At 41.8% G+C, this 25,277-nt stretch overlaps 1 protein-coding gene across 1 annotated transcript in view; it reads left to right on the top strand.

The window, feature by feature from the left end:
- faxca (failed axon connections homolog, metaxin like GST domain containing a) overlaps nucleotides 1–25,277 on the top strand; it is a gene marked incomplete at its 3' end in the record, with an annotated part of 50,623 nt that overhangs the window by 15,349 nt on the left and 9,997 nt on the right. Inside the window, exons 2-4 of the mRNA XM_084330352.1 lie at nucleotides 3,857–3,992; nucleotides 7,236–7,432; nucleotides 14,631–14,848. Coding sequence (XP_084186478.1) covers nucleotides 3,857–3,992; nucleotides 7,236–7,432; nucleotides 14,631–14,848 — 551 coding nt within the window. The remainder of the gene's footprint in view (nucleotides 1–3,856; nucleotides 3,993–7,235; nucleotides 7,433–14,630; nucleotides 14,849–25,277) is intronic.

The following is a 25,277-nucleotide window of genomic DNA, read 5'->3' as shown; positions in this document are numbered from 1 at the left end:
TCTGTCTGCCCACTGAACCTGTCTGTGTCTGCCCACTGAACCTGTCTGTGGCTACTCACTGAACCTGTCTGTCTGCCCACTGAACCTGTCTGTGGCTGCCCACTGAACCTGTCTGTGTCTGCCCACTGAACCTGTCTGTGGATACTCACTGAACCTGTCTGTGGCTGCCCCCAGTGCCCCCTGCTCCTAAGTGGTCACGATGGGTCAAATGCAGAGGACTGATTTCTCCACAGGGTCACTTGACCAAACTGGTGTAGATAGATAGATATCTGTTTCCTTGACAATTATGTGGCAGCTCAGCGACCACAAGGCTACAGCAGAGGGAGTGGAGAGGCACTTTAACACACTGGTCCTGTATCAGACCCACAGAGAGGGGAGAGGCACTTTAACACACTGGTCCTGTATCAGACCCATAGAGAGGGGAGAGGCACTTTAACACACTGGTCCTGTATCAGACCCACAGGGAGTGGAGAGGCACTTTAACACACTGGTCCTGTATCAGACCCACAGGGAGTGGAGAGGCACTTTAACACACTGGTCCTGTATCAGACCTACAGGGAGGGGAGAGGCACTTTAACACACTGGTCCTGTATCAGACCCACAGGGAGGGGAGAGGCACTTTAACACACTGGTCCTGTATCAGACCCATAGAGAGGGGAGAGGCACTTTAACACACTGGTCCTGTATCAGACCCATAGAGAGGGGAGAGGCACTTTAACACACTGGTCCTGTATCAGACCCATAGAGAGGGGAGAGGCACTTTAACACACTGGTCCTGTATCAGACCCACAGAGAGGGGAGAGGCACTTTAACACATTGGTCCTGTATCAGACCCACAGAGAGGGGAGAGGCACTTTAACACACTGGTCCTGTATCAGACCCACAGGGAGTGGAGAGGCACTTTAACACACTGGTCCTGTATCAGACCCACAGAGAGGGGAGAGGCACTTTAACACACTGGTCCTGTATCAGACCCACAGAGAGGGGAGAGGCACTTTAACACACTGGTCCTGTATCAGACCCATAGAGAGGGGAGAGGCACTTTAACACACTGGTCCTGTATCAGACCCATAGAGAGTGGAGAGGCACTTTAACACACTGGTCCTGTATCAGACCCATAGAGAGTGGAGAGGCACTTTAACACACTGGTCCTGTATCAGACCCACAGGGAGGGGAGAGGCACTTTAACACACTGGTCCTGTATCAGACCTACAGGGAGGGGAGAGGCACTTTAACACACTGGTCCTGTATCAGACCCATAGAGAGGGGAGAGGCACTTTAACACACTGGTCCTGTATCAGACCCACAGGGAGGGGAGAGGCACTTTAACACACTGGTCCTGTATCAGACCCATAGAGAGGGGAGAGGCACTTTAACACACTGGTCCTGTATCAGACCCACAGGGAGGGGAGAGGCACTTTAACACACTGGTCCTGTATCAGACCCACAGGGAGGGGAGAGGCACTTTAACACACTGGTCCTGTATCAGACCTACAGGGAGGGGAGAGGCACTTTAACACACTGGTCCTGTATCAGACCCACAGGGAGGGGAGAGGCACTTTAACACACTGGTCCTGTATCAGACCCACAGGGAGGGGAGAGGCACTTTAACACACTGGTCCTGTATCAGACCTACAGGGAGGGGAGAGGCACTTTAACACACTGGTCCTGTATCAGACCTACAGGGAGGGGAGAGGCACTTTAACACACTGGTCCTGTATCAGACCCACAGGGAGGGGAGAGGCACTTTAACACACTGGTCCTGTATCAGACCCACAGGGAGGGGAGAGGCACTTTAACACACTGGTCCTGTATCAGACCTACAGGGAGGGGAGAGGCACTTTAACACACTGGTCCTGTATCAGACCCACAGGGAGGGGAGAGGCACTTTAACACACTGGTCCTGTATCAGACCCACAGGGAGGGGAGAGGCACTTTAACACACTGGTCCTGTATCAGACCCATAGAGAGGGGAGAGGCACTTTAACACACTGGTCCTGTATCAGACCCATAGAGAGGGGAGAGGCACTTTAACACACTGGTCCTGTATCAGACCCACGGGGAGGGGAGAGGCACTTTAATACACTGGTCCTGTATCAGACCCATAGAGAGTGGAGAGGCACTTTAAAACACTGGTCCTGTATCAGACCCACACAGGGCTCTACGCTAACCTTTTTCCCAAGGAGCACATGTGCTCCGAAATGAAAAGATTTAGGAGCACACAAAGAAATTTAGGAGCACACAAAAATATTTAGGAGCACAGTGAAAATATTTCAAGTAACAGAGTTTATTATTTCTTTCAAAAATAAATTTATATTTGTAGTGTGCGTGCAAACAGGAACGGGACACATCTGTGCAATAGCACATACCAAAGTCACTGGCCCACTGTGTGTGTGTGTGTGTGTGTATCTGCGTGTGTAAACGGGAATGGGACACAGACATTTTAACTATTAAGTGATTAATGCCTACTGTGGCAAAGTTGTAGCCAACAACTAGGCCTAGTAAAAAAGGCAGTGACATTAAACAAAAAGGAGACACTGGCATTACCACCAGGGCCATCAGTAGAGGGGACTGTAAGGTGCCTTTTCGGTATACTACCTTTGCTAAAACTGTGTTCTCTGTTAAAGGTGGTAACTACTGGAATAGCCTACCAGTTGTGATTAGAGAGTGCCCCACATACTCCATGTTCAAGACCCATCTTAAACTGCATTTTAAGGCAAACCAGAACTGTGATAATCTTTAATCTGATTTAGTTTATGTAACTTGTTTCTTGTTTTTATTGTTGTTTTTATCATTGATTGTCACAATGCTTTTACCCTAAGCAGGCTATTTATTTATTGAAAGAGTTTTGCTGTCTCCCGGTGTAAATTAGCTCTTGCTACAACCATGCATGTTTACATTTTGTATTTTGTACTTGATGTTCATTAACATGTGCTGTCCCTATCAAATAAACTATCAAATCAAACTACTGCTACAAAAGTAACAGTCACTTAACTTTAGCTTTTGCCCCTTTTATGCATACAATGCCTATGTTTTGGCTAGTGTTGCTCTTCTAGAAAATAATCCTTTCAGGGTTGCCTATTGAAATACTGTACACCTCCAGTACAGAAACATTGTTTATGAGTTTGCGTGTCAGGTAGACCATTGATTGACAGTCGATTCTGCCAATTACGTCACACCGCCTGCACCCACCTCTGCTGTTGATAACGCTAGCCAAGTTAGCGCACACACACATACAGTGGGCCAGTGACTTTGGTGTAGGGGTGTAACAATGCATCACAATGCATCAATCCTAAGGGGAAATTCAACTGCATCGATTTGAAAATGTTAGAATCGATTATCGCAATTTTAATGTGTACACAGTGTTATGTTGTTATCATGTCCGTTACAGCCAACACAACGACATACGCTACTGCATCAACGTTATGATTAACAAAGCAAGGCATTCGTTTTGTTGCATTAACGTTATATTACTATTGCTATCGATAAATCTAGGTGTTCTAAAATCTATTGCTATTGGTAAGACTAGAATAAGTTACATTAATTTAATGTTACTGTCTTGGGAAAGTCTCGCATATCGCAATGGCAGACTTTCAGGAAGTAAAAAACCAAATGAGAGCTTCCGATTGGTCATTTCCTTTATTTCCCTTGAAACCAGTCACGTCACTCTACTGTGATTGGACCGTTGGCTTGAGTGCAATGTGGGACTTGTAGTTTTTTAACGATTTATCAGCGGAGAAAAAAAAAAGCACGACTGAGGCTGTTGGTAGGCGATTGCTTACACCTCTACAGACCTCTACACGACCCGGATGCCCCCTCATCCTATGGTTGTTTTTGTCATCCCTGTTGTCTGCAGGAAGGAGCAGGAGCTGGACTCTAAAGACGCCATCATCCTCCACCAGTTCTCCCGACCCAAGACTGGCGTCCCGTCCCTCTCCCCCTTCTGCCTCAAGATGGAGACCTACCTCCGCATGGTCGACCTGCCCTACCAGGTCGGGCTGTGCATGAGTGTGTCTCCGTATTGGGAGGGAGGGAGGGAGAGAGGGAGGGAGAGAGAGAGAGAGATGGAGGGAGTGGAGGAGGTAGAGAGAGACTGATGGAAATAGAGAGAGAGAGAGAGAGAGAGAGAGAGAGAGAGAGAGAGAGAGAGAGAGAGAGAGAGAGAGAGAGAGAGAGAGAGAGAGAGAGAGAGAGAGAGAGAACGTCAACTTCAATATCTATATTAATGAATTGGCTAATATACTAGAAAAGTCCTCTGCCCCCGGTGTAAGTCTCCACAATCAGGAAGTGAAATGCCTGCTCTTTGCAGATGACCTGGTTGTGTTGTCCCCCACAGCAGACGACCTACAGCAGAGCCTGGACCTGCTAGAGCATTACTGTCAGACCTGGGCCCTGGCAGTAAACCCCAAAAAGATCAAAATAATGATATTCCAAAAAAGATCCAGATCTCAGGACGTTCTACCAAAGTTCTCAATTGGTACAAAACATGTAGAGTACTGCACACACTACACCTATTTAGGACTAATGCTAAGTTCAACTGGACATTTTAACTCAATGGCCGCCAACAACGAGTCAACTCGTTATAGCCCGCCAATCGAATTCTGCCAACAATGAGTCAACTCGTTATTGGATCGTTATTTCTTTCATTTGCTATTTCCATTCATAAACATGCAGGCAGCTGTGTGTTATCACTGGGGATGGGTCTGAGATTGCAAATGTCCAATGCCGCCGCCTAATGCCTTGCGGCCGCTATTGCACTCCATTTGAAATGATGTGGTTTGTTTTCTGAGCCGAGCTGCGGTGTGCATGCAGGGTCTAAATACTCCGGCAAGACAAGCTCTTATAGATCGACGACGCTCCCCGCCCCCCCCCCCCACCGTTCATGTGCAATGCTGGATAACGTTGGATACATGAACGCGACCAGTATTTGGAATGGCGATCAGATAATTGGATTATTCTTTTTGCAGTACATCATAGACAAGGTAAGGACTATATGTTATCAATCTTGCGTTGATCTGATCATTCTTTCCCCGCGATCGAAGCGCGTGTGTGTGTGGTGTGTGGGTGTAACGTATCCCGTTGGTAGCGATCAAAGCACGGAGGGCCCCCCCCTTTCACGCATGCATGATGAAACATAATACTGATAATCTAGCATTGATTTCAGATTGATTGTTTATCCAAGCGAGGAATGGCAATGTGTTTAGTGAATTGCACTAAAACGCTGTTTAGCAGCGTTTCCCGGGATTACACAGAACTACCCTAAAACTATACTCATATTCACCACGGTATAAAACGGGAATGTATTGATGAAAAATGTACTATGTCATTACATCCATAGCTATAATATTTAATATAGTTTCAGCACTACAAACACTGGCATGTACCCCCATTGCATTACAGCCCTGGCACAAATAGCCATACGCCCACAGCGACCTCCGGTGGTCAAAGAGTTAAGGAAGCAGTCAATGAGCTGAGAGGGAAAGCACGCCGGGCGTTCTATGCCATAAAAAGAAATATACAAACAGAAATACCAATTCGAATTTGGTTCAAATTAATTGAATGTGTTATTGAACCAATTGCACTCTATGGCAGTGAGGTGTGGGGTCCACTTACAAAACAAGACTTTACTCAATGGAACAAACACCCTATTGAGACCCTGCATGCAGAGTTCTGTAAGATTATCCTACATGTCCAGAGGAAAACTACAAACAATGCATGCAGGGCAGAATTAGGTTGTTAATACTAATACTAAATACAAAAAAGAGCAATTAACTTTTGGACACACCTAAAACACCCTCTCGTACCATTATCAAGCCCTGCAGCCAAGAGCTGAGGAGCATCAGGAACCCCCTTACCCAGCTGGTCCTGAGGCTGAGTCCACAAACCTGCTCTCTTAACACACCAGGAACAGAACACATCACCAATCAGAATAAATCAAATTACTACACAGCTAAAACAAAACTACATCACCTATTGGAAAACACAAACAAAAGCACAGAGCAAAATGCTATCTGGCTCTAAATCGACAGTACACCATAGCAGATTATTTGAGCATGGTGACTGATCAACAGCTAAAAAGAACCTTGACAAAATACAGACTGAGTGAGCACAGCCTTGCTATTGAAAAGGGGAGGCACAGGAAAACCTGGCTTCCTGCAGAGCAAAGGCTGTGCTGTCATTTCATCCACAAGAAATGCATTTTAAAAAATAAACTGAGGGACAGTGAGTGACAGTCACCTGACACACATTTATGCTGTAATATCTGGTGTCTTATGTTTTGATGATATTTTATGATGATATTGTTATGTACTTTGACATTAACATCTGTTTTCTAATTCATGTTTAATGTTAATATTAATCATTTGCTTTGGCAACATGTACAAGTTACGTCCTGCCAATAAAGCCATTTGAATTGAGAGAGAGAGAGAGAGAGAGAGAGAGAGAGAGAGAGAGAGAGAGAGAGAGAGAGAGAGAGAGAGAGAGAGAGAGAGAGAGAGAATTTGAATCTGTGGAAATTGAATTTTTGCACACAAAAAAAAAACACCAATTGACCTACGGTATCTCAAACCCTGCCCTCTTTTTTGATCCTCCAATCACAACTGTCCATTTACCTCTCACTTCCTCTCATCTGCTCTCTGTTGAACTCTCTCTCCTCCTGTCCATCGTCCCTTCCTTTGCTTCTCTGAATCCTCCCTCCCTCTCGACCCTCTTCCCTCTTTCTGCCCCAGTTCTATGAACGTCACATGTTGTAATTTTCATTGACAAAAGTTTGTTTGTAAACCTAACTCTTTTGAATAGAAGAATAGAATATAAATACTTTAATCACCCAGAGGAAAATTTGGCACTACAAATCGCTCACAGTAAACATTTAGGTAGACAAAACAATTAGTCATGAATAAGAATAAAAAATAAGCCTAAGAATAAAGAATAAAATAAGCCTAAGAATAAAATAATAATAATAAAATACGGTCCGGGATTTACATTTCCTATGTTATGTATATACATTCTAATATAAAATATACAGTAAAAATATACAGAAATCTACAGAAATCGATTTATGGAGTAACTCTTACTGGAGAGAGACCACATAATCTGACCCCAACCTCAAATAGAAACGGTTGGAAGAAGGGTTGTGATCGATTCTTCACATGGGATTTCTTTTTCTTAATTTGCGGCTTTTTGGCCAACAACAACAACAACCAACAAGCCACTCCTCGCCGTCTCCTTCCTCCCAGAACTACTTTGACGGGAAGCTGTCGCCACAAGGGAAGATGCCTTGGATCGAGTACAACCAGCAGCAGGTGTGCGGCTCCGAGTTCATCATCGACTTCCTGGAGGAGCGCCTCGGCGTGGGCCTCAACAAGGGCCTGACGCTGCAGGAGAGGGCCGTGTCCCACGCCATCACCAAGATGGTGGAGGAGCACTTCTACTGGTGAGGGTCAAGACTAGGGATGGGAATCGAGAACCGGAACCGGTTGGGAACCGGTTCCTAATTGTCCGATTCCTGGAATCGCATGCCTCCGTGATCGATTCCTCTTATCGATGGCATGTTTTTCCGACAGTTGCGCATTTTAAAACAATAACGTTAGCGCTACGCATGCAGCCATAGCAGACTATTTGATTCCTTGACTAGGAAAACCTAAATGAAAACTAATGCTTTCACTGTATAAATATTCTCCCATTTCATCCATTTTAGATGATCACAATAGACTGAGGCTGCAGCTAGTGGTTCTCGCGCACCTCAGGAAAATCCTTTCACGCTAGCACAGCGGGGTAAACTGACTCAGGAAAAGGTGAACAAGTGTCACGAGCAGTCACTAAATTTGTAAGGGCTCGAAATTGTGACCATTTTGGTGGGGGCTCAACAATAAATGACAATCAGAAATGTCAAGTTGCATGTTGTTATTCTAACCAGCTTAGTTCTGCTGCATTTCCAATGTATTTATTTAAATTAGACAATTATCAGGAATCGATAAGGGAATCGATAAAGAATCATATCGATAAGCAGAATCTATAATGGAATCGTATCGATAAAATTGTATCAATTCCCAGTCAAGAGTCACTTTATTGTCCCATCAGCTGGGAAATTTGTCTCTGGCTTACACCCACACTACAGCCACAGACACATACATACAGACATGACACAACACACCTGACTCCAAACAGAGGAGATACACAATGTTAAAGATACAGTAAAGTACCTGCACAGCAGGATGTCTGGCAACACTACATATATATAGAATAGTATACTCAAATATCGGTTATCGAATATCGATAATATAACACCACTGGAATGGTGACCGGAATATCTAAAGCTTGCAATGTCGGTTGGTTGTTTTTGGTCGGTTGGGAGTGGTTGGTCCGTCCACTAAAGTGTCCTCCCCACCCTCTAGTGGCCACAGTTTCCACCCTATAATAATAATAATAATAATAATAATTTAGGACCTGCTCCGAGGTCACCATTTGGCACACATGCGAACCATGCATACAATGCGTATCTGCGATTAACCCATCCCGTCGTCCTTCCCCCCCAAGGGCAGCCGGGAGCAGACAGGCGCCACGTGAGCCGCGCCAGGGGACCAATCCAAGTGCTCCTGTCCGTCTTCGTCAAGGACGCCACAGCGTTAGCGATCTTGTTGTTGTGCATGTTTTTCCATTGGGTTTATCTTATCGGGGGGGGAAACCCTTGCGAGCACGGGGAGAACATGCAAACTCCACACAGAAAGGCCTGGGAGATACCCCACCTGGGTAACTGGCATCATGGAAACCTGGTCCCCAAGCGGGATTCGAACCCTGGACCTTCTTGCTGTGAGGCGACAGTGTTAACCACTACACCACCGTGCCGTTCGAAACAAGGCGGACATTAATAATTAATAAAATAATAAAAATTTATAAAGTTTTCAATCTATTAATCAATCAAAGCGGGGAACATAGAACCCGGGGAACATAGGACCCGGGGAACATAGGGATGATCCCTAAATGTCCGCCTATGTCTACCAACATGGTGCGATGCCACAACATAAACACAGCTTGTTGGCCATGGTTGTCATTTAATAAGTATCACCTGTTACCTGCTTACAATCACCTGTTGCTTCCCTGAAGAGGGAGATAGTTTGCTATGATGATGTAATGGAACACTATGGATCTACACTTTGTGCCTGGTGAGGGACTGGTGAGGGACTGGGTGGGGGTGGGAGGAGGAACGGGCGAGATCGACCAGGATTACATCATTATCTTGGATTAGATGCCTTGCTAAAAGACTCTCTGAAATGGATCACCTAAAGCTCCTTGTCTCGTTGGTTGCTGTGGTTAGGTGGGAGAGTGGTCGCTCTGACTTGCTGTTGGGTCCCTACTTTGATTGCTGTTATGATTTAGTTTTAAATTTGTGATTTAATGGTTACGTCTTTCCACAGTATGAACCGTTGTGGCACAAGGCTAGCCTAATCCAAATGAACTGATCACGTTATTCCTATACAGTACAGGCACGCGTAGATGTATGACATCTAAAATGCGTGCGCGTGTGTGTGTGTGTGTGTGTGTGTGTGTGTGTGTGTGTGTGTGTGTGTGTGTGTGTGTGTGTGTGTGTGTGTGTGCGTGTGCGTGTGTGTGTGCGTGTGCGTGTGCGTGTGCATGTGCGTGTGCGTGTGTGTGTGTGTGTGTGTGTGTGTGCGCGGTGCACTTCCCGGCTGGCACATGTATGTGTTAGGGTTTCATCAATATTGTTACTGGCATCTGATATCAGTTTGATACCAGCTAAAACAGGGTATTGGTATCTGTTATCAGTTATATATATATACATATTCACATGAATCCCTAGTATAAGTACAGTATGTATATATTCACATGAATCCCTACTATAAGTATGTGTATATTAACATGAATCCCTATTATAAGTATGTGTATATTCTCATGAATCCCTAGTATAAGTATGTGTATATTCACATGAATCCCTAGTATAAGTATGTATATATTCTCATGAATCCCTAGTATAAGTATGTATATATTCACATGAATCCCTAGTATAAGTATGTATATATTCACATGAATCCCTAGTATAAGTATGTATATATTCACATGAATCCCTAGTATAAGTATGTGTATATTCACATGAATCCCTAGTATAAGTATGTGTATATTCACATGAATCCCTAGTATAAGTATGTGTATATTCTCATGAATCCCTAGTATAAGTATGTGTATATTCTCATGAATCCCTAGTATAAGTATGTGTATATTCTCATGAATCCCTAGTATAAGTATGTGTATATTCTCATGAATCCCTAGTATAAGTATGTGTATATTAACATGAATACCTAGTATAAGTATGTGTATATTAACATGAATCCCTAGTATAAGTATGTGTATATTAACATGAATCCCTAGTATAAGTATGTGTATATTCACATGAATCCCTAGTATAAGTATGTATATATTCACATGAATCCCTAGTATAAGTATGTGTATATTAACATGAATCCCTAGTATAAGTATGTGTATATTCTCATGAATCCCTACTATAAGTATGTGTATATTAACATGAATCCCTAGTATAAGTATGTGTATATTAACATGAATCCCCAGTATAAGTATGTATATATTCACATGAATCCCTAGTATAAGTATGTATATATTCACATGAATCCCTAGTATAAGTATGTGTATATTCACATGAATCCCTAGTATAAGTATGTGTATATTCACATGAATCCCTAGTATAAGTACAGTATGTGTATATTCACATGAATCCCTAGTATAAGTATGTGTATATTAACATGAATCCCCAGTATAAGTATGTGTATATTCTCATGAATCCCTAGTATAAGTATGTGTATATTCACATGAATCCCTAGTATAAGTATGTATATATTCTCATGAATCCCTAGTATAAGTACAGTATGTGTATATTAACATGAATCCCTAGTATAAGTACAGTATGTATATATTCTCATAAATCCCTAGTATAAGTATGTGTATATTCTCATGAATCCCTAGTATAAGTATGTGTATATTCACATGAATCCCCAGTATAAGTATGTGTATATTCACATGAATCCCTAGTATAAGTATGTGTATATTCACATGAATCCCTAGTATAAGTATGTGTATATTCACATGAATCCCTAGTATAAGTATGTGTATATTCACATGAATCCCTAGTATAAGTATGTGTATATTCTCATGAATCCCTAGTATAAGTATGTGTATATTCTCATGAATCCCTAGTATAAGTATATTATATTCTCATGAATCCCTAGTATAAGTATGTGTATATTCTCATGAATCCCTAGTATATGTATATTATATTCTCATGAATCCCTAGTATAAGTATGTGTATATTCTCATGAATCCCTAGTATAAGTATATTATATTCTCATGAATCCCTAGTATAAGTATGTGTATATTCTCATGAATCCCTAGTATAAGTATGTGTATATTCTCATGAATCCCTAGTATAAGTATATTATATTCTCATGAATCCCTAGTATAAGTATGTGTATATTCTCATGAATCCCTAGTATAAGTATGTGTATATTCACATGAATCCCTAGTATATGTATATTATATTCTCATGAATCCCTAGTATAAGTATGTGTATATTCTCATGAACCCTAGTATATGTATGTGTATATTCACATGAATCCCTAGTATAAGTATGTATATATTCTCATGAATCCCTAGTATAAGTACAGTATGTGTATATTAACATGAATCCCTAGTATAAGTACAGTATGTATATATTCTCATGAATCCCTAGTATAAGTATGTGTATATTCTCATGAATCCCTAGTATAAGTATGTGTATATTCACATGAATCCCCAGTATAAGTATGTGTATATTCACATGAATCCCTAGTATAAGTATGTGTATATTCACATGAATCCCTAGTATAAGTATGTGTATATTCTCATGAATCCCTAGTATAAGTATGTGTATATTCTCATGAATCCCTAGTATAAGTATATTATATTCTCATGAATCCCTAGTATAAGTATGTGCATATTCTCATGAATCCCTAGTATATGTATATTATATTCTCATGAATCCCTAGTATAAGTATGTGTATATTCTCATGAATCCCTAGTATAAGTATATTATATTCTCATGAATCCCTAGTATAAGTATGTGTATATTCTCATGAATCCCTAGTATAAGTATGTGTATATTCTCATGAATCCCTAGTATAAGTATATTATATTCTCATGAATCCCTAGTATAAGTATGTGTATATTCTCATGAATCCCTAGTATAAGTATGTGTATATTCACATGAATCCCTAGTATAAGTATATTATATTCTCATGAATCCCTAGTATAAGTATGTGTATATTCTCATGAATCCCTAGTATAAGTATGTGTATATTAACATGAATCCCTAGTATAAGTATGTGTATATTAACATGAATCCCTAGTATAAGTATGTGTATATTCACATGAATCCCTAGTATAAGTATGTGTATATTCACATGAATCCCTAGTATAAGTATGTGTATATTCACATGAATCCCTAGTATAAGTATGTGTATATTCTCATGAATCCCTAGTATAAGTATGTGTATATTCACATGAATCCCTAGTATAAGTATGTGTATATTATATTCTCATGAATCCCTAGTATAAGTATGTGTATATTCACATGAATCCCTAGTATAAGTATGTGTATATTCTCATGAATCCCTAGTATAAGTATGAGTATATTAACATGAATCCCTAGTATAAGTATGTGTATATTCTCATGAATCCCTAGTATAAGTATGTGTATATTCACATGAATCCCTAGTATAAGTATGTGTATATTCTCATGAATCCCTAGTATAAGTATGTGTATATTCTCATGAATCCCTAGTATAAGTATGTGTATATTCTCATGAATCCCTAGTATAAGTATGTGTATATTAACATGAATCCCTAGTATAAGTATGTGTATATTCACATGAATCCCTAGTATAAGTATGTGTATATTCACATGAATCCCTAGTATAAGTATGTGTATATTCTCATGAATCCCTAGTATAAGTATGTGTATATTCACATGAATCCCTAGTATAAGTATGTGTATATTATATTCTCATGAATCCCTAGTATAAGTATGTGTATATTCACATGAATCCCTAGTATAAGTATGTGTATATTCTCATGAATCCCTAGTATAAGTATGTGTATATTAACATGAATCCCTAGTATAAGTATGTGTATATTCTCATGAATCCCTAGTATAAGTATGTGTATATTCACATGAATCCCTAGTATAAGTATGTGTATATTCTCATGAATCCCTAGTATAAGTATGTGTATATTCTCATGAATCCCTAGTATAAGTATGTGTATATTCTCATGAATCCCTAGTATAAGTATGTGTATATTATATTCTCATGAATCCCTAGTATAAGTATGTGTATATTCACATGAATCCCTAGTATAAGTATGTGTATATTCACATGAATCCCTAGTATACGTATGTGTATATTCACATGAATCCCTAGTATAAGTATGTGTATATTCTCATGAATCCCTAGTATAAGTATGTGTATATTCTCATGAATCCCTAGTATAAGTATGTGTATATTCTCATGAATCCCTAGTATAAGTATGTGTATATTCTCATGAATCCCTAGTATAAGTATGTGTATATTCACATGAATCCCCAGTATAAGTATATGTATATTCACATGAATCCCTAGTATAAGTATGTGTATATTATATTCTCATGAATCCCTAGTATAAGTATGTGTATATTCTCATGAATCCCTAGTATAAGTATGTGTATATTAACATGAATCCCTAGTATAAGTATGTGTATATTCTCATGAATCCCTAGTATAAGTATGTGTATATTCACATGAATCCCTAGTATAAGTATGTGTATATTCTCATGAATCCCTAGTATAAGTATGTGTATATTCTCATGAATCCCTAGTATAAGTATGTGTATATTCTCATGAATCCCTAGTATAAGTATGTGTATATTCTCATGAATCCCTAGTATAAGTATGTGTATATATTCTCATGAATCCCCAGTATAAGTACAGTATGTGTATATTCTCATGAATCCCCAGTATAAGTATGTATATATTCTCATGAATCCCCAGTATAAGTATGTGTATATTATATTCTCATGAATCCCCAGTATAAGTACAGTATGTGTATATTCTCATGAATCCCCAGTATAAGTATGTATATATATTCTCATGAATCCCCAGTATAAGTACAGTATGTGTATATTCTCATGAATCCCCAGTATAAGTATGTATATATTCTCATGAATCCCCAGTATAAGTATGTGTATATTATATTCTCATGAATCCCTAGTATAAGTACAGTATGTGTATATTCTCATGAATCCCCAGTATAAGTATGTATATATTCTCATGAATCCCCAGTATAAGTATGTGTATATTATATTCTCATGAATCCCCAGTATAAGTACAGTATGTGTATATTCTCATGAATCCCCAGTATAAGTATGTATATATTCTCATGAATCCCTAGTATAAGTATGTGTATATTATATTCTCATGAATCCCTAGTATAAGTATGTGTATATTCACATGAATCCCCAGTATAAGTATATTATATTCTCATGAATCCCTAGTATGTGTATATTCACCTGCCCCTGTGTGCACTGGCCCCAGGACCATGGCGTACTGCCAGTGGGTGGACAACCTGGAGGAGACCCAGAAGATGCTGTCGGTGAGCGGGCCGCTGAGCGACCTGCTCAAGTGGATCCTGAGTCACCTGACCGGGGGGATCGTCAAGCGGGAGATGTACGGCCACGGGATTGGACGATTCTCCAAAGAGGAAGTCTACGCCCTGATGGAGAAGGATATGCGCACTCTGGCCACTCTGCTCGGTATGGAGGTGGTGGTGGTGTTGTTGTTTCCATTCATGTATTAAAGCAGTGTTTCTCAAAGTGGGGGGCGCAGGGGGGGCGCAGAGGCATGACAGGGGGGGCCTTGAGATTTATTAAATTTTTTTTTTTTTTTTTTTTTATTCCAGAAAATTATCACTAAAGTGCTATCTGTTGCAGCTGCACTGTTCTCCATGAAAATACCATTTCTCAAAATCTGAAAATCATTATTTAATAAAACACAGAAAAGGATCACCAAGTTCCTCTGGATAAAAAAAACCTTTACAGACAACATTGAGACAAAGCTTCCTGACACATCTCCATCCAAACTCTTGGAAGAACTCTTTGAAATCTCATCTGATACCACCTAGAGAGCTAGTTTCAGAGTGTGGTGCTGAGTACCAAGTATCTCATCTCATGGCCCACCAAGTATCTCATGATGCAGCAGTTAAGGTGTTGATACCATTCAGCACCACATACAGTAAAATATTTTGGTCCGCCAAAGGGGGGCCTGACAGAAAAAGTTTGAGAAGCACTGTATTAAAGGAACATGCCGACCTTTGGGGACATTTGCTTATTTGCCATAATTTCTTTTGAGAAAAACGGGGCTTTTGAGGTGATGAAATCACTGCGCCCAGGCAGCAGTGGTTCGTCAAAAAAAATAGTTCCAAGTATATATCTGCTTAGAAAACGAAAATGTCCAATTTTGTATTATTCTTTTTCTCCACGTGGTAAAAACACAGGTCACAACATGTTTACAGGAACGTTTTGGAGTTGTATTTGGAGTGTATTTCGTGACTGTTGGGAACTAGGCTACACTGGCACACCTACTTCCAGTGAATGACGCTAAGCTAGCCTAACGGTGCGGCTGTTCCCTAAGCCTAATGCAAGCACAGAGAAGAAAAGGGTATGTATCTGCTTGTCTAACTCCAGGGTAGATGGCAAATAAGCTAATTTCCCAAAAAGTTGGCGTGTTCCTTTAAACACAGGTTAGGATTTGATTTAGAGATTGTGAGAATATTTAGTATTGAGCACTGAAGATTATAACCATCTGTAAAAATGTTATCAATATCATTTGATCACTGTTACTGTGTATGGATATTGTAAAGCTCAATATGATATAGTACTAACAATATCTTAAAGGAACACACCAACATTATGGGAAATGTGGTTACTGTCTTCTCCAGAGTCAGACAAGAAGATAGATACGAATTTCCTCTCTGTGTGCTGCTCAGTAGAAAGCTATCCGGCTGCCAGCTAGCTAGGAAATTGGTATATTATATCTTCTTGTCTGACTCTGGACAAGACAGTGAGTGCAATTCCCATAATGTTGGCGTCATAGCAGCATGGGGGAGGGGGGAGGGGAAGTACAGGTATGGGCAGGGTAAAGACATAAATAGAGGCAATACAATTAGATCTGAATATCAAAATCGGAGAAATAAATAAATATTCCTTCTGCGTCATTCAAGCCCCTCGACTCACCGTTACATCTTGTATGATGAGGTTGGCCGGTCTTCTCTGGCACAGAGGCAAAATAAAGATTGGTATCGGTTTATCTTTAACACATTGTGTGCCAACGACGACAAATCTATTATTATCTACTATTGCATTCATTGAGGCAACCAAAAGCAGCGTGGATTATCTGTTTCGAGGTCTAACGTTGGATCAATAAACATGATCGATATTTGGAATGGCGATCAGGAATTGGAATAATCTTTTTGCAGAACATCTGATCTGAGGTAAGGAATCTATTTGAACAGTTTTGGGGTAATCAGATGTTTTTTTTCACATATTTCACAACCTGTGCGTGCGTGTATGACGTTAGCGCTGACCAGGTCATGGATAATCGATTTTTCAGCCCGCTTCTCTAGCGTGCATACTATCGATAATCTAGCGTTTATTTGAAAAATATTCATAAATAGGCAAAAAAATTTCAATGTGTTTTGTGTATTCCAGTAAATGGCTATTTTCGCGGATTTTTCTGGAATCACTAGAAATCTTCAAAACTATACTTATATTCAAAACGGTATAAAATGGAAATGTACTGATGAAAAAACAATCCGTTTTGTACATGTTGACTGCAAGCAAGTCATTGATAAGCGACGGGCGTATTAGACACATAGCCATAATTTAAGATATAGTTTATGCGTTCGCAAATGTGCTCGCCCTCTCATTGACTAGAGTGGTGGCATACAAGCGATAAATAGTGCACCCCGTGCCGGCACACAATGTGTTAAGGCCATTGTGGGTAAATTACCTTATTATTGCAACAATGCTGGATTGGAATTATATGGACCATATCTGACACACTCAAACTAATGGCTTATCGAGTGCAGACTGAACTTGGAAAGTCAGCCTTTTGTTTTAACCCTTTCACTACCACACTACAGAAGGTTAACCTTTCACTACCACACTACAGACGGTTAACCGTCTGTAGTGTGGTAGTGAAAGGGTTAACCTTCTGTAGTGTGGTAGTGAAAGGGTTAACCTTCTGTAGTGTGGTTGTGAAAGTGTTAACCTTCTGTAGTGTGGTGGTGAAAGGGTTAAAACAAAAGGCTGACTTTCCAAGTTCAGTCTGCACTCGATAAGCCATTAGTTTGAGTGTAACCTTCTGTAGTGTGGTAGTGAAAGAGTTAACCTTCTGTAGTGTGGTAGTGAAATAGTTAACCTTCTGTAGTGTGGTAGTGAAAGAGTTAACCTTCTGTAGTGGGGTAGTGAAAGGGTTAACCTTCTGTATCGTGGTAGTGAAAGGGTTAACCTGCTGTAGTGTGGTAGTGAAAGGTTAACCTTCTGTAGTGTGGTAGTGAAAGGGTTAACCTTCTGTAGTGTGGTAGTGAAAGAGTTAACCTTCTGTAGTGTGGTAGTGAAAGAGTTAACCTTCTGTAGTGTGGTAGTGAAAGTGTTAACCTTCTGTAGTGTGGTGGTGAAAGGGTTAAAACAAAAGGCTGACTTTCCAAGTTCAGTCTGCACTCGATAAGCCATTAGTTTGAGTGTAACCTTCTGTAGTGTGGTAGTGAAAGAGTTAACCTTCTGTAGTGTGGTAGTGAAATAGTTAACCTTCTGTAGTGTGGTAGTGAAAGAGTTAACCTTCTGTAGTGGGGTAGTGAAAGGGTTAACCTTCTGTATCGTGGTAGTGAAAGGGTTAACCTGCTGTAGTGTGGTAGTGAAAGGTCAACCTTCTGTAGTGTGGTAGTGAAAGGGTTAACCTTCTGTAGTGTGGTAGTGAAATAGTTAACCTTCTGTAGTGTGGTAGTGAAAGAGTTAACCTTCTGTAGTGGGGTAGTGAAAGGGTTAACCTTCTGTATCGTGGTAGTGAAAGGGTTAACCTGCTGTAGTGTGGTAGGGAAATGTTAACCTTCTGTAGTGTGGTAGTGAACGGGTTAACCTTCTGTAGTGTGGTAGTGAACGGGTTAACCTTCTGTAGTGTGGTAGTGAAAGAGTTAACCCTTCTGTAGTGTGGTAGTGAAAGGGTTAACCTTCTGTAGTGTGGTAGTGAAAGCGTTAACCCTTCTGTAGTGTGGTAGTGAAAGGGTTAACCTTCTGTAGTGTGGTAGTGAAAGGTTAACCATTCTGTAGTGTGGTAGTGAAAGGGTTAACATTCTGTAGTGTGGTAGTGAAAGGGTTAACCTTCTGTAGTGTGGTAGTGAAAGAGTTAACCCTTCTGTAGTGTGGTAGTGAAAGGTTAACCTTCTGTAGTGTGGTAGTGAAAGGTTAACCTTCTGTATTATGGTAGTGAAAGAGTTAACCCTTCTGTAGTGTGGTAGTGAAAGGTTAACCGTCTGTAGTGTGGTAGTGAAAGGTTAACCTTCTGTAGTGTGGTAGTGAAAGGTTAACCGTCTGTAGTGTGGTAGTGAAAGGTTACCCGTCTGTAGTGTGGTAGTGAAAGGTTACCCGTCTGTAGTGTGGTAGTGATAGGGCTGTCCCCGACTAAGGATTTGGATGGTCGACTAGGATTGGCCAAAATGTGCCGTTAGTCGACTATTGGTCGACTTAAAAAAAAAGTATAATATTTAAAAAAAAAAAAAAAAAATGTATCATTCCATTTGGGCTGTGGGGGGTGCTTAATGTCTGAAGGAGTCGACTGAAGGCTTCTTGTCCTCTGCAAAAGCATGCAATTGGTCCACTGATGGATACATCTTGATATTTGTCTAGTCTAGTGTGTTCATTAGATGGGTGAAATCCTCTTTTTTTTTTTAAACTTTGACCAGTCACCTGGTTCTTTTAGCGTTTATCGCTTTTTCTTCTCATTCATACTTGGTCAAGTTCGACCGACAGAAGCATTCTGAAAGGGTTCAGATGGGGGGGTAGACACTCTGGGAAAGGCACGGCTGCCGTCCGGGATTCGAACGCGCTCAGCCCCAGATCCGCGCGAGCGCGGTTGTCCACAGCGCTGAAATAGCACTCGCGGTACGTGGTGAGCTACTGGAGCTCCCCGGGTGAAATCCTCTTTTAGTGCCTCTGTGCCTGTTTTCGTGGGCAGTTAGCCTCTGGTATGCGTGCCATTAGCGTTAGCCACACTTCTAGGCCTCTTTTCTTTTGGAAAGAACGGTAAAAAAATTAATTTTAATTATATTCGACTAAGAGGTTGGCCAGTCGACTACGGCCCCTTTCGACCGATTAGTCGACTAATCGATTAATAGGGGTCAGCCCTAGGTAGTGAAAGGTTAACCTTCTGTAGTGTGGTAGTGAAAGGTTAACCTTCTGTAGTGTGGTAGTGAAAGGTTAACCTTCTGTAGTGTGGTAGTGAAAGAGTTAACCCTTCTGTAGTGTGGTAGTGAAAGGGTTAACCTTCTGTAGTGTGGTAGTGAAAGGTTACCCGTCTGTAGTGTGGTAGTGAAAGGTTACCCGTCTGTAGTGTGGTAGTGAAAGGTTACCCGTCTGTAGTGTGGTAGTGAAAGGTTAACCTTCTGTAGTGTGGTAGTGAAAGGGTTAACCTTCTGTAGTGTGGTAGTGAAAGGTTAACCTTCTGTAGTGTGGTAGTGAAAGGGTTAACCTTCTGTAGTGTGGTAGTGAAAGGTTACCCGTCTGTAGTGTGGTAGTGAAAGGTTACCCGTCTGTAGTGTGGTAGTGAAAGGTTAACCTTCTGTAGTGTGGTAGTGAAAGGTTAACCTTCTGTAGTGTGGTAGTGAAAGGGTTACGGTTGAATGGATGAATGGAGTCAGCTTCCCCCACCGTGTCCTTGACAGCCTGCTGTGTACAGCGTGTCCCGCCCTGAAGGACAGTGCTTTGCAATAGAGATGAAAAGCAGTCCACTGCTGACCTCCTCTGATGAAAAGCGAGCACTGCAAACCAGAATCAATAGCTAATCCCCTCTCGCCCCTTTAGCTAGTTCTGAGAGCGATGGATCTGAGAGACACACAGATCTGAGGAGATTTTCTTTTAAGTGCTATGATCGTGGGAAAATGCCGTCAAGCTATGACTCATAGCTGCTCGCTCCTCTTTTATCTTCTAAACGCGTCATATTGTGTCCCACAAGCTTAGTTTTAGTGCGCAGGGGGGGAACCAGTAAACATTTCAGCTCTCCATCATCATCATCATCATCATCATAATCATCAAACCTTTATTTAACCAGAAATAAAAACCCATTGAGACCGAGGTCTCTTTTTCAAGGGTGATCTGGCCAAGAAGGCAAGCTCGAATTATGACAAGACATGATACATAACAAGACACAATACACACACAGTAGACTACCATACAACCGATATTTAAAATGAAAAGTCAAATTCAGCTTAAAAAAAATACAAGCACAATAAAACAATAGCAATCAACCAAAATGTTTAATTCAACATCAAAGCAGGAGCAGCAGGTGGAAAGGATTTCCGATATTTTTAGTTTGAAGAAATTTGAGACGTGTCTGGAGGTCATTCCAGGCCCAAGGACCAAAATAAAATAGGCTTCTCGTACATGCCTCAGTCCGCACGGGCGGTATTTTAAAATGCGCATCCAGGTGCTGGATCTGAGATTGAGGGAGTTTTGAATTAATTAACATTCTTTTAAGATTTTTTTATTTTTTTGTTTTTTTTACTATCTTTTTTCCCCACTCCTCATAACGACTGTTAGTCGTTATGCCAATTCCCAACTCCCTTCCTGGTTGTTGCGCACCCCCCCTACTGTTGGTCCGGGAGGCCGGAGACTATCACATGCTATCCTCCGACACATGTGCAGCCAGCCGGTAGCCAGCCTGGCAGCTCAGATTCTCACTGGGAGAGTGTAACGTGTGGAAGGTCACACTACCTCCCTCCAGATCCTTCCTTCGCTGAGCAGGCGCCCGACCGAACTGTAGGAGTATTTTTCTGTTTACAACGCCCAGGACCCACCCATCAGCTTTCCCACCCTCTAATACTGCCAATTGTATTAGTACGGACGACCAGCCAAACTGAAAACAATGTGGAGAGCTGGGATCGAACACGCGAACCCAGCGTCTCCAGCATTGGTGGTGAGCGCCTTGCCCACTGCACCACCTGGACGCCAAGATTTATTGTGACGTCATTGTTTTGAATGTTCAGTTCTCACAATTCTAATCTCGTACTACCATAATGTGAGGTCGTACACCTGAAATACAAAGACGTGTCTCTGTTATTTTCCCCAGATAATAACTAACTCTGCTCTGTCCAGGAGATGATAATAATAATAATAATAATAATAATAATAATAATAATAATAATAATAATAATAATAATAATAATAATAATAATAATAATAATAATAATAATAATAATAATAATAATAATAATAATAATAATAATAATAATAATAATAATAATAATAATAATAATAATAATAATAATAATAATAATAATAATAATAATAATAATAATAATAATAATAAATAATAATAATAATAATAATAATAATAATAATAATAATACAACTTTATTTGTATAGCACCTTTCATACAGAAACTGCAGCTCAAAGTGCTTCACGACAGAAAAAAGACAGGAAAATGAGCACATAAAGTGCAGACATATAAAATCACAGATTTCACATTAGGATCTAACATCCCAACAGGCCACCTTGTTTATGGTTTGATTCAGTTTTAAAAATAGACAATAATAAAAAGAGTAAGATAGAATAGACAGAGTAAAATAGTGCAATAAGTAGTAGAATAGAATAGACATGAAATGAGCGCATAAAGTGCAACAGTTTAAAGTCGTCTTTAAAGATAAGAAGTATCTAACTCTAGTGTGTCTCTCTCCTCTGTCCAGGAGATAAGAAGTATCTAACTCTAGTGTCTCTCTGCTCTGTCCAGGAGATAAGAAGTATCTAACTATAGTGTCTCTCCTCTGTCCAGGAGATAAGAAGTATCTAACTCTAGTGTCTCTCTGCTCTGTCCAGGAGATAAGATGTATCTAACTCTAGTGTCTCTCTCCTCTGTCCAGGAGATAAGAAGTATCTAACTCTAGTGTGTCTCTCTGCTCTGTCCAGGAGATAAGATGTATCTAACTCTAGTGTCTCTCTCCTCTATCCAGGAGATAAGAAGTATCTAACTCTAGTGTCTCTCTCCTCTGTCCAGGAGATAAGAAGTATCTAACTCTAGTGTCTCTCTGCTCTGTCCAGGAGATAAGAAGTATCTAACTCTAGTGTCTCTCTCCTCTGTCCAGGAGATAAGAAGTATCTAACTCTAGTGTCTCTCTCCTCTGTCCAGGAGATAAGAAGTATCTAACTCTAGTGTCTCTCTCCTCTGTCCAGGAGATAAGAAGTATCTAACTCTAGTGTCTCTCTGCTCTGTCCAGGAGATAAGAAGTATCTAACTCTAGTGTCTCTCTCCTCTGTCCAGGAGATAAGAAGTATCTAACTCTAGTGTCTCTCTGCTCTGTCTAGGAGATAAGAAGTGTCTAACTCTAGTGTCTCTCTGCTCTGTCCAGGAGATAAGAAGTATCTAACTCTAGTGTGTCTCTCTCCTCTGTCCAGGAGATAAGAAGTATCTAACTCTAGTGTGTCTCTCTCCTCTGTCCAGGAGATAAGAAGTATCTAACTCTAGTGTCTCTCTCCTCTGTCCAGGAGATAAGAAGTATCTAACTCTAGTGTCTCTCTGCTCTGTCCAGGAGATAAGAAGTATCTAACTCTAGTGTCTCTCTCCTCTGTCCAGGAGATAAGAAGTATCTAACTCTAGTGTCTCTCTGCTCTGTCCAGGAGATAAGAAGTATCTAACTCTAGTATCTCTCTGCTCTGTCCAGGAAATAAGATGTATCTAACTCTAGTGTCTCTCTCCTCTATCCAGGAGATAAGAAGTATCTAACTCTAGTGTCTCTCTCCTCTGTCCAGGAGATAAGAAGTATCTAACTCTAGTGTCTCTCTGCTCTGTCCAGGAGATAAGAAGTATCTAACTCTAGTGTCTCTCTCCTCTGTCCAGGAGATAAGAAGTATCTAACTCTAGTGTCTCTCTCCTCTGTCCAGGAGATAAGAAGTATCTAACTCTAGTGTCTCTCTCCTCTGTCCAGGAGATAAGAAGTATCTAACTCTAGTGTCTCTCTGCTCTGTCCAGGAGATAAGAAGTATCTAACTCTAGTGTGTCTCTCTGCTCTGTCCAGCAGATAAGATGTATCTAACTCTAGTGTCTCTCTCCTCTATCCAGGAGATAAGAAGTATCTAACTCTAGTGTCTCTCTCCTCTGTCCAGGAGATAAGAAGTATCTAACTCTAGTGTCTCTCTCCTCTGTCCAGGAGATAAGAAGTATCTAACTCTAGTGTCTCTCTGCTCTGTCCAGGAGATAAGAAGTATCTAACTCTAGTGTCTCTCTGCTCTGTCCAGGAGATAAGAAGTATCTAACTCTAGTGTCTCTCTCCTCTGTCCAGGAGATAAGAAGTATCTAACTCTAGTGTCTCTCTCCTCTGTCCAGGAGATAAGAAGTATCTAACTCTAGTGTCTCTCTCCTCTGTCCAGGAGATAAGAAGTATGTAACTCTAGTGTCTCTCTCCTCTGTCCAGGAGATAAGAAGTATCTAACTCTAGTGTCTCTCTCCTCTGTCCAGGAGATAAGAAGTATCTAACTCTAGTGTCTCTCTCCTCTGTCCAGGAGATAAGAAGTGTCTAACTCTAGTGTGTGTGAGGTTTTGCCCGCTGCTCACCACCTTTTCTCTGTTTCTTTAAGCCTATACTGTTTATTTTCCCTTCTCACTCACTCTCTCTAGCCCCCACCCTCTCGTTCTTTACTCTCGTTTACTCTCAGTGGCCACACCTGGACTATTATCAATTACCTCTCGCACCTGTGGTGGCAGGCTAATTAGTTCCCCTGTGGGCTTTAAATACCAGGGCTCTTCCCCTCGTTTCGGGTGGGGTCGTGTTGTATTCATGCTGAGTCATATTCTCTAACATCTAGACTCTTTCGGGAGATCCTCTGGTCTACCAATGCTGTATATGGATTTCTCCAGCCTTGAGATGTTTTGCTCCAGCCTTCGTCTGCTGTCGCCGTAGCCTGTGGAGGAGACTGTTCTGCGCTCCCTGTAACTTCCACGGGAGGCACCCCAGCGTTCCACTGCAGACCCCAGCGCAGCTGTTCGTCCTGACGCACATCTAGACCAACGCGCATCTCCCGGACCCTCGGGCTTGGCACGCTCTCCAGTCACCAGCGCGCAACGCGCATCTGCAAGGGCTTGGCACGCTCTCCAGTCACCAGCGCGCAACGCGCATCTTCAAGGGCTTGGCACGCTTTCCAGTCTCCAGCGCGCAACGCGCATCTTCCAAGGATCCTCGTGCTTGGCACGCTCTCCAGTCACCAGCGCGCAACGCGCATCTGCAAGGGCTTGGCACGCTCTCCAGTCACCAGCGCGCAACGCGCATCTTCAAGGGCTTGGCACGCTCTCCAGTCTCCAGCGCGCAACGCGCATCTTCCAAGGATCCTCGTGCTTGGCACACTCCTCCTCGCAGACGCACCCCGATGCGTCTCTCGGTTCCGACGCGCACACCAAGGTGTGGCGCGCCACTCTGTTCCTCGGCTCCGACAGCGGCTACCCGGTGGACGACACCCTCGCCACCGCCACTGTTCCAGCACTCTGTTCCTCGGCTCCGACAGCGGCTACCCGGTGGACGACACCCTCGCCACCGCCACTGTTCCAGCACTCTGTTCCTCGGCTCCGACAGCGGCTACCCGGTGGACGACACCCTCGCCACCGCCACTGTTCCAGCACTCTGTTCCTCGGCTCCGACAGCGGCTACCCGGTGGACGACACCCTCGCCACCGCCACTGTTCCAGCACTCTGTTCCTCGGCTCCGACAGCGGCTACCCGGTGGACGACACCCTCGCCACCGCCACTGTTCCAGCACTCTGTTCCTCGGCTCCGACAGTCGGCTACCCGGTGGACGACACCCTCGCCACCGCCACTGTTCCAGCACTCTGTCCCTCGGCTCGGACAGCCAGCCACCCGGTGGCGATGCCCTCGCCCCGCTGCTGTCCCTGTACCATTACGCATACGCCTGGGTGAGTTTTGATTGTG

Source organism: Notolepis coatsorum, assembly GCF_963971535.1.
Source record: "Notolepis coatsorum genome assembly, chromosome: 15".
NCBI lineage: Eukaryota > Metazoa > Chordata > Actinopteri > Aulopiformes > Paralepididae > Notolepis > Notolepis coatsorum.
This window is presented reverse-complemented; position numbering and strand designations above follow the sequence as displayed.